This window comes from Oncorhynchus keta, chromosome 28 (assembly GCF_023373465.1).
Source record: "Oncorhynchus keta strain PuntledgeMale-10-30-2019 chromosome 28, Oket_V2, whole genome shotgun sequence".
Classification (NCBI taxonomy): Eukaryota; Metazoa; Chordata; class Actinopteri; order Salmoniformes; family Salmonidae; genus Oncorhynchus; species Oncorhynchus keta.
The window spans coordinates 64,314,077-64,324,076 of NC_068448.1; the positions used below are offsets into that span (position 1 = coordinate 64,314,077).

Sequence of the window (10,000 nt, forward strand, 5' to 3'; positions counted from 1 at the left end):
ACACACACACACACACAAGCATGCGCACATAAACACACACACACACACACACACCAGCACTGCAGGGCCATCAAAGACCAGCGGAGGGTGAATAAAATACCTTCATATTCCAGGCTGCAGAGAATTTCTCGGATGCTGTTGAAAATTCACATTGTGATTTCTTTTCTCTCCCTCTCTTTTTTTATTTTCTTCTTCCCCTCACTCTGTCACTTTTCTTGACAGGCCAATATTTCAGACTGCAGATATAGGGGGATTACATATAAAATAAGTGGAAGTCCGCTTCCTGCAGCAGAATTGAAATGCATGAACGAGTGGGAGGAATTGATATGCACCGAGCACAAATACAGGGCAGGGAATAATATGGAATACAAAATGTTGTTTTCTTCTCTACATGTATCAATGCTTTCCTTTTTTCCTTTTTGTATTTGTGCGACTACAGTGAAGGGTTGAGTTGCAAGAATGAGACTCACAATATTGCCTTGAGTAACCAGACAAGGGAGAGGGAGAAGAGGGAGAGGAGGGGATAGAAAAAAAGAAAGAGAGAGAGAGAGATTGAGGGGGGGAGGGAGAGGAGGAAATAGAGAGACAGAGAGAGAGAGGGAGGGAGAGGAGGAGATACAGAGAGAGAGAGAGAGAGAGAGAGAGAGAGAGAGAGAGAGAGAGAGAGAGAGAGAGAGAGAGGGGGATAGGAGGAAATGGAGAGAGAGAGAAGAGAGAGAGAGAGAGAGAGAGAGAGAGAGAGAGAGAGAGGAGGAGATAGAAAAAGAGAGAGGGGGAGAGAGAGAGAGAGAGAGAGAGAGAGAGAGAGAGAGAGAGAGAGAGAGAGAGAGAGAGAGAGAGAGAGAGAGAGAGGGGGAGGAGAGGAAAAAGAGAGAGAGGGGGAGAGAGAGAGAGAGAGAGAGAGAGAGAGAGAGAGAGAGAGAGAGAGAGAGAGAGAGAGAGAGAGAGAGAGAGAGAAGATAGACAGAGAGAGAAGCGTAGTGGGGTGCTACTGCTGTTTCTTTGTGTTGTGCAGAGAGAGTAAATTGCACTGGCAGAGTGTAGCTAAAACACACACACACACACACATACACAGTTTGGCTGTATCTAAGGATGAGGTAATGAAAGATTTATCAGTGGGCAACAGCGTCTCTATATACAACCAGAGGCTGATCTCTTAGCATTGGGTTCTGCTGCAGTCACGTAAACCACCTCCCAACCTCCAGCCGTGACCAGGAAACGGCTTGAATATTTAGCGTGTGTGTGTGCAGATGCGTGTGTATGTGTACATGTTTGCCTGATTGTGTACGTGTGTGTGTTTGAAGGAAGAGGGGTGCTAGATGCATATGGCCTAATGAAGTGTATAATATTACCATAACATTTTGTGTATGTCTTGCTGTGATAATGAGGCTGGTTTGATTTTCTCTCCATTTCTCCATGTCCTCAGGGCAGAATGACTCAATGTATATGAATGATAATTAGGAGGGTGATACAATAGGTCGACACTTCGAGCCCCACAGCCAATGTCTGTCAAAAGATGAAAATCACGATGAAAATCACCACGTGTCCATCTGTTTTTTAATTTGATACACATGATTTGTGACAGACATGGATTAATTGACCATTTTTTTTGCCTTCATCCATTGAGAACTAGGATTTTACTGGAACACCTTTTTTTATAACAGAGATACAAAGCAATCAAATCATTTTCCTCTGTGCTGTCTTGTGTTTTAGGAGTGAACTCTCTGTCTAAAGAGTCTCCTGGATCCAACGCTGTGGGAAAACGCTCCATGCTGCCAGAGAGACAGAATGACAGCCCGCCCAAAAGGCCCAAGTCTGCAGAGGGGAAGACCAGCGTTAGCGAGCAGGTATGCTAAGCTAGCTGCTAATACTCCACGATAAACCGTCAGGTAAAGCTATATTTAACCAGTTAGCCAGTATGCTAAGAGTAAATGTCTTAGAGAGTAGTGTGCTGTCAACAGAACTCAAAGGGTAAACCCCAAACTAATCCCTCACTGACAGAACACTTTAGCATCATCCATAGAACGTTCTCGCTCCTTTGTGTTCTTAAGTGGAATGCCTACCTGCCTGCACCAGGCAAGGCTAGGCCCTCTCCCGGTCCCTCTCTCTTTGCATGTCTTTAAATGATATGTGTTTTTAAATTAGATTATGAAGTATTAGCTTGTCTGGTGGAGGGCCCTGAGTGGAAGGAGGCCTGAGTCATTTCAGAAATGGATTACATTAAGGCAGGTGGCTGGGGGCGGCCATTTTAGGAGTACTCCCTGTAATGAGGGCTAGGCGGGAGACGGGGAGGCGACACACCTTTGTCAGCTCTAATCTCCTGATTAGAAATTCCCTCCAATCATGTTTCCCACTAATAAAATTGCACGAGTCGGGGGGGCTTAAGTGCATTACATGGATAGGCGCTTGATCTACATTTTGTGTGTAAAGGTAAAGTGGGACGAGAACAGGGTGGGGGGGTGGTTACGATTTGTTTAGCTGAGGGGAAATTCAGTTCAATCTTTTAGCCCTAAGTGCATGAGACATCTTCGGAGCACTCTGTCGTCTAGGTTTCTCAGTACTGTTAAAAGTGACATGTTTTTACCTGTTCACAATAGTTACTTGTTCTATTCTCCAGTATTTTCCCAGTAATAACCAGGCTGTCTCTCTCTCCCAGCAGGCGCAGCAGTGCCCCTATTGTAACTACAGCAGTAAAGACGCCAACAGGATACAGCTCCACGTTGTGTCCCAGCATTCCATGCAGCAGCCAGTGATCAGCTGCCCACTGTGCCAAGACGTCCTGAGCAACAAGATCCACCTGCAGCTCCACCTCACACACCTGCACAGTGTGGCTCCAGACTGTGTTGAGAAACTGCTTATGACCGTATGTTTGATTCATAGATAACTTAAGAGAAAATGTGGAGGAAAAATCTAATTTGCTTCTAATGGCATTGCACGTACAGTACATTTTTCTCAAGGTCTAAAGGTTTTCTAGAGAGTTTTCTTTAATCACTTTGAAGATCTATAATGTTGAAATGGCAAATAGAAAAATGGCTTGGCTGTCCAGTGCTCCCTACAGTCCCATAACCAACTCTGGTCAGTGCTGTCACTGTGCAGTCCTAGAAAACATGTCCCATGCATTTATCCCACTCTCCCAAGAATACGGCATAAACTTGACAGTTAAGCAAATTCCACTTTCTGAAAATGGGCTCTTTTAATTGTTGAGAGGCTAGTTGAAAAGTGCACCTCCATAGCATGTTTTTTTTATATTTGCGGTGAACTTTTTGACTCAACATCTTAACCGCTGCACTATCATTATTGTTAATATCAGTTACAAATATTGTCAGCAGCACCTGCACCAATATTATAGTTATTAAATGATCCGTTATTACATTACATTTTATATTTTGATGCTTTTTAATACCATTTTGTTATGATGCATGTTGCAATTGTGGATGGTTATGATCAAGATGATGAAGTTTTTTGTTGTTGTGTGACTTTGATAGGTGGCTGGGCCTGATGTTATGGTGCCCAATAACATGATGCATCCTTCACCTGGACAAGACAACGCTCTGTCTCTGATGGATGCTTCTCCTGTTCTCTCTGAGAAGTATCGAAAGCCCACAGGTAGGCAGAGCACGTTTACCCCTGCCGGTATTGAATGCACTGTTTTGAGGTTGTTTGGAAAGTGTCATTATTTCACCATCTTGAGTTACAGTAAGTGTCCTTGGGTTGTAGAAGGGCCCTGCTACACAAATGAAACAAAATATGATTTATTTTCACCAGACAAGTTTTACATTTCCAGACATGATATTCAGTGCATTTGTACAATGTCTTTTGTTCATGAATTTAATTGGTTTTTCATTGTCCTTTCTCAGGGAACAGTTCCAAGGAGGAGTTGAACAGCACAGGCCAAGGCAAGAGTGAACTAGACCTCCATGGAGAGGAACTCAAACCCCCCAAGGATGGGTCTGAAGCCCCAGACTGGAAGAGGTCTGTTGTGGTCGGGCAGGATCGAAAGAGCCCTGACTCCCTCCAGGACCATCTGAACGACCTCCAGAGATGCCAGCAGCAACAGCAACAACTCTCAGTCTCCGACCGCCACGTCTACAAATACCGCTGCAACCATTGCAGCCTGGCCTTCAAGACCATGCAGAAGCTGCAGATACATTCCCAGTACCATGCCATCCGGGCGGCCACCATGTGCAGCCTCTGCCAACGGAGCTTCCGGACATTCTTGGCGCTCCGTAAGCACTTGGAGAACGGACATCCGGAGCTGAGCGAAGCCGAGGTCCAGCAGCTCTGCGGCAGCCTGCCGGTAAACGGAGATTTCCTCTCCGAGAGCGAGGCCAGGGCATACGAGGAGGCCCAGCAGGCCTTCGAACAGGAAATGGAGAAAGACGATGAGCTGGATCTGGAAGAGAAGGCCAGCCCAACAGGAAGTGACAGTAGCTCGTTGCTAGATGACATGGGAGCCGAAACTAAGCGAACCCTCCCCTTCAGGAAAGGCCCCAACTTCACCATGGAGAAGTTCCTGGACCCATCCCGGCCATACAAGTGCACGGTGTGTAAGGAGTCCTTCACCCAGAAAAACATCCTCCTGGTCCACTACAACTCTGTCTCTCACCTGCACAAGCTGAAGAAGGTTCTCCAGGAGGCCTCCAGCCCGGTTCCTGCAGAGACCAACAACAATGTAGACAACAAACCATTCAAATGCAATATCTGCAATGTCGCCTACAGCCAAAGCTCAACCCTGGAGATCCACATGAGGTCTGTGCTTCATCAGACCAAAGCTAGAACTGCCAAAACAGAGACAAGCAGCAGCAGTAGCAGTGGAGGGAGTGGGAACACTAGTGGCATGGCTCCATCCAGCAGCCCAGCCCCAAACGTACAAGGCAACACCACTAACTCAGACACTGCTAGAAGCGTGACGCCGTCGGCTAACAAAGAAAACACTGTAGATGCCAAAGAAGCCAAAAACAGCAGCAACAACGCAAAGCAAACTACTGATCATGTCTCTGCACAGCAAAGCCATCAGAACGCTCAGTCCCAAGCTCAGCTACAGATGCAGCTCCAACATGAGCTCCAGCAGCAGGCTGCCTTTTTCCAGCCCCAGTTCCTTAACCCGGCTTTCTTCCCCCAGTTCGGCATGACCCCAGAGGCTCTGCTTCAGTTCCAGCAGCCACAGTTCCTGTTCCCCTTCTACATCCCAGGGGCAGAATTCAACCTGAGCCCAGAGCTGGCTCTTCACTCAGCCGCCGCTTTCGGAATGCCAGGATTGACTGGTTCTTTCCTGGAAGACCTGAAGCAGCAGATGCAGCAGCAACACCAGCTACAGCAGGCTCAGGCTCAGCAGCAGGCTCAACAGCAGGCTCAACAGCAGCAGCAACAGCAGCAACAAGCATCCCAGTTGCAGCTCCAGCAGCAGAAAAATCAGCAACTGCAGAGCCACAAGCCCAAAATGGAGCCCAATGCTGTGTCAGTGTCTGACATACAGATGTCCAGAGAGGCAGAAGAGCATCTGGAAAAACAGGAGAGCAAAACAAAGACGGAGAACGGAGGGGATGGAGTCAGTGAGGGAGGAAAGGACAACAAAGACAAAAAGTCCAAGTTTCCCGAGCCACTGATTCCTCCTCCACGTATCGTGTCAGGAGCCAGAGGAAATGCTGCCAAGGCCCTTCTGGAGAACTTTGGATTTGAGCTGGTCATCCAGTACAACGAGAACAGGCAGAAAAACCAGAAGAAAAACAAAGAAGGAGAACAACAACAACAACCGCAAAAAGTGGAGATCAATAACGACAAGCTGGAATGTGGGATATGTGGAAAGCTCTTCTCCAACATGCTCATTCTCAAAAGCCACCAAGAGCACATCCACGGACAGTTCTTCCCTTATGGAGAGCTGGAGAAGTTTGCCCAGCAGTACAGAGAGGCCTATGACAAGCTTTACCCCATTAACCCCCCTTCTCCAGAGACGCCCCCACCTCCGCCTCCCCCTCCTCCTCCCCCACCAGCCCCAGTGACCACCCAGCAAGCTCCCTCCAACTCGATGAACAAGCCCCAGACCCAGGCCCCATCACCTGCCCCTCAACAGGCTACCCAGCCCCAGCCACCACCCCCACCTCCCCCTCCTCCACCACCCTCTGCACCCCCACAGGTTTCTCCCTCTTCCGTCCCACTAGATTTCTCCCTTTTCCCCCCTCTGATGATGCAGTCCATGCAGCACCAAGGTTTACACCCTCAACTCGCCCTGCAGCTGCCTACAATGGACTCCCTGTCCTCTGATCTCACCCAGCTCTGTCAGCAGCAGTTAGGCCTCGATCCAAACTTCCTGAGGCAGTCCCAGTTCAAACGCCCCCGAACCCGCATCACGGACGACCAGCTGAAGGTCCTCAGAGCGCACTTTGACATCAACAACTCGCCCAATGAGGAGCAGATTCAAGAGATGGCCGACAAGTCCGGCCTCCCCCAGAAAGTCATCAAGCACTGGTTCCGTAACACCCTCTTCAAAGAGAGGCAACGAAGCAAAGATTCTCCTTATAACTTCAACATTCCACCTATTACCACATTGGAGGATATTAGGCTGGAGTCCCAGTATAGTACACTGGAGTACTACAGGACTGATGCCACTATGAACAAGAGGTCCTCCAGGACAAGGTTCACTGACTACCAACTGAGGGTCCTGCAGGACTTCTTTGACACAAACGCTTACCCGAAAGACGATGAGATTGAGCAGCTCTCCACTGTGCTTAACCTACCATCGAGGGTCATCGTTGTGTGGTTCCAAAACGCCCGCCAGAAGGCCCGGAAGAGCTACGAGAACCAGGCAGATGCTAAAGACAACGAGAAGAAAGAACTGACGAATGAGCGCTACATCCGCACCAGCAACATGCAGTACCAGTGCAAGAAATGCAGTGTGGTGTTCCCACGAATCTTTGACCTGATCACCCACCAGAAGAAGACGTGCTACAAGGACGAGGATGAGGAAGGGAATGAGGACAACCAATCTGAAGAGTACATGGATATGGGAGAGCCAGGCCCAGCCAAGCACCCAGAGTCATCCAAGCATCATCATGTAACAGCCACTAGCTCAGGCTCCAGCTCCCCTCTGATGCCCTCCCCTCGCCCCAACCTGGGGAAGACCTCGCCCAAGCCTGAACCTCCCTCTGAGCCCAGACCTAAAGAGCCAGAACCTGCCCCTTCCCCAGTTATGATGAAGTCTCTACCAGAGCCCAGACCCTCCAAGGCCTCCACCCCTCAGCCACCCCCTCAGAAGACCTCCCAGCCCCAGATGTCCAGACCCCACTCCCAGCCTCAGTCAGCTGCCGTCCCCTCCAGCCCCCTCTCCCTCGCCCTCTCCTCCCTCACTAACAGCCTCCCTCCCCAGATGCTCCAATACCAGTGCGACCAGTGCAAGATAGCCTTCCCAAGTGTTGAGCTATGGCAGGAGCACCAGCATATGCATTTCTTGGCTGCCCAGAACCAGTTCCTCCATTCCCAGTTCTTGGAAAGGCCCATGGACATGCCCTATATGATCTTTGACCCCAATAACCCTCTGATGACTAGCCAGCTGCTATCAGGAGGACTCCAGATGCCAATTCAAAGCGGCTCTGGTTTGTCCTCAGGTCCCGGCTCTGGCTCCATGAAGAGAAAACTAGACGAGAAAGAGGATGGATCTAATGAAAAAGATAACGGAAACATGACTGAAGAACAGCACAGAGACAAACGTCTCAGAACTACCATCACCCCAGAACAACTAGAGATCCTCTACGACAAATACTTGCTGGACTCAAATCCCACAAGGAAGATGCTGGATCACATCGCCCGTGAGGTCGGCCTGAAGAAGAGAGTGGTGCAGGTGTGGTTTCAGAACACACGAGCCCGAGAGAGAAAGGGACAGTTCAGAGCTCTGGGGCCCTCCCAGTCACACAAGAAATGCCCTTTTTGCCGGGCGCTGTTCAAGGCCAAGTCAGCTTTGGACAGCCATATCCGCTCTAGACACTGGCATGAAGCCAAACAGGCAGGGTTTAGTCTGCCCAATAGCCCACTGATGAACCAAGACGATGGAGGTGAGAGCCCACACAAGTACAACTTCTTTGAGTATCCACAGCTACCCACCAAGACTGAGCCGAATGAGTATGAGCTGCCCGCAGCCTCCTCAACGCCAGTCAAACCATCTGAGGCACCGTTAAAAAACTTATTGAGCCCTTCATCCTTAAAAGCAGAAAACTGTGATGAATCTGAAGGGCTTAACATTAATTCTGCAGAGGCTTCATCCTACGACATCAACAACAAAATGGACTTTGACGAAACCTCATCCATCAACACGGCCATAAGTGACGCCACCACCGGAGACGAGGGCAACAACGAGGTAGAGAACCTCACGGCCAACGGAGGGGACAAGCTGGGATGCGACAGCAAGAGTAACCAGGCCCAGAGCTCAGACGGGGGTGGCGACGACCGCTTCCCGTTCAGCATGGTGAGCCCCTCCCTTAGCTACTCGGGCAAGGACGGAGACTCCTGCTCCTACTCCTACTCCTACTACAGCTCCAGAGATGACGACATGGACGACAACAATGACCAGAGCGAGACCTCCAGCCTGACCGACCCCAGCTCCCCCAGCCCCTTCGGAAGTGGAAACCCCTTCAGGTCTGGGAAGGGCAGCGGCAGTGGTGGGGAGAGACCAGGCCACAAGCGCTTCAGGACTCAGATGAGCAACCTTCAGCTGAAAGTCCTCAAAGCTTGCTTTAGCGACTACCGCACACCAACCATGCATGAGTGTGAGATGCTGGGCAGCGAGATTGGCCTCCCAAAGCGTGTGATTCAGGTGTGGTTCCAGAATGCCCGCGCCAAGGAAAAGAAGTTCAAAATCAACATCGGAAAGCCATTCATGATCAGTCAAGGCGGGCCGGATGGGCCCCGGCCGGAGTGTACTTTGTGTGGTGTGAAGTACACTGCCCGGATGTCCATCCGTGACCACATCTTCTCCAAACAGCACATTGCTAAAGTGCAGGAGACTCTGGGCAACCAGGTGGACAGAGAGAAGGACTATCTAACGCCCACCACGGTCCGTCAGCTGATGGCTCAGCAGGAGATGGATCGTCTGAAAAAGGCTGGGAGCGATGGGTTCAGCAGCCTGGCCGCCCAGCAGCTTCAGACTGCAGTGGACCAGAACAATGCACTTCACGGCCTCAGCCTGCCCTCAGGCTACCCCGGGATCTCTGGACTTCCGCCGGTACTACTTCCTGGGGTCAACGGGCCGTCCTCACTTCCTGTTTACCCACCCAACACACCTGGTGAGTTAGTATGACGAACATAGAACACACAGAGAATAGTAGCTTTATTATGAACATTTATTGTCCATACTTTATATGCACAAAAGACTCTTTCTCTACTCTACTTTCTCTGCTCATTCCATTACAGTGTTGTTGTTGGTGGGTATAGAGATATTTTGACCAAACGTTGGAGATTATGTAAAGGACACTTTAATGCATGCATGATCTCAACGTTCAGTGTGGAACTGCTAAGTAAAATAATAGTTTAAAAGCAAATGCATTTTATCATTGGTTTTATTTGTGGTGTTTATTTCCCCTTCTCTCCTTTGATGTGGGTTTGGTATATTTATAATATCCTCATGTTGGTATCTCATAAGGCGCATGTGACAGTTTTGATCCATAACAAAATCTTTAAAAAAGAAAATAAAGTAAATCATAACTGCAAACATTTCCATAATGTCATACTGATCACTATTTCAATAGTAATGTTAGGGTGAATATAAATATATTTCAATATAATTTATACCACTGTATTTCAGCTTTAGCGTCTCCCGGTGCTGGTATGCTTGGGTTCCCCACCCCAGCCACCCCCTCTCCTGCCATGTCTCTCAGCTCTACCCCAACCAAGACTCTTCTGCAGACTCCTCCACCTCCTCCTCCTCCTCCTCCTCCACCTCCTCCTGTTTCCTCCATTCCTCTGACTTCAACCAACCACATTGAGCAGCACAGAAAATACCAAGAGAGAGACA

The 10,000-nt window shown here is 49.2% G+C and overlaps 1 protein-coding gene across 3 annotated transcripts in view; it reads left to right on the plus strand.

Annotated features, from left to right (window-relative positions):
• The window catches only part of zfhx4 (zinc finger homeobox 4), a 145,791-nt gene that overhangs the window by 131,537 nt on the left and 4,254 nt on the right, over positions 1-10,000 (plus strand). For all 3 annotated transcript variants that reach the window (XM_052483555.1, XM_052483557.1, XM_052483556.1), the window contains exons 8-12: positions 1,714-1,847; positions 2,657-2,863; positions 3,486-3,606; positions 3,858-9,272; positions 9,791-10,000. The exon at positions 9,791-10,000 is cut by the window's right edge and continues 4,254 nt beyond it. In XM_052483555.1, coding sequence (XP_052339515.1) covers positions 1,714-1,847; positions 2,657-2,863; positions 3,486-3,606; positions 3,858-9,272; positions 9,791-10,000 — 6,087 coding nt within the window. The remainder of the gene's footprint in view (positions 1-1,713; positions 1,848-2,656; positions 2,864-3,485; positions 3,607-3,857; positions 9,273-9,790) is intronic.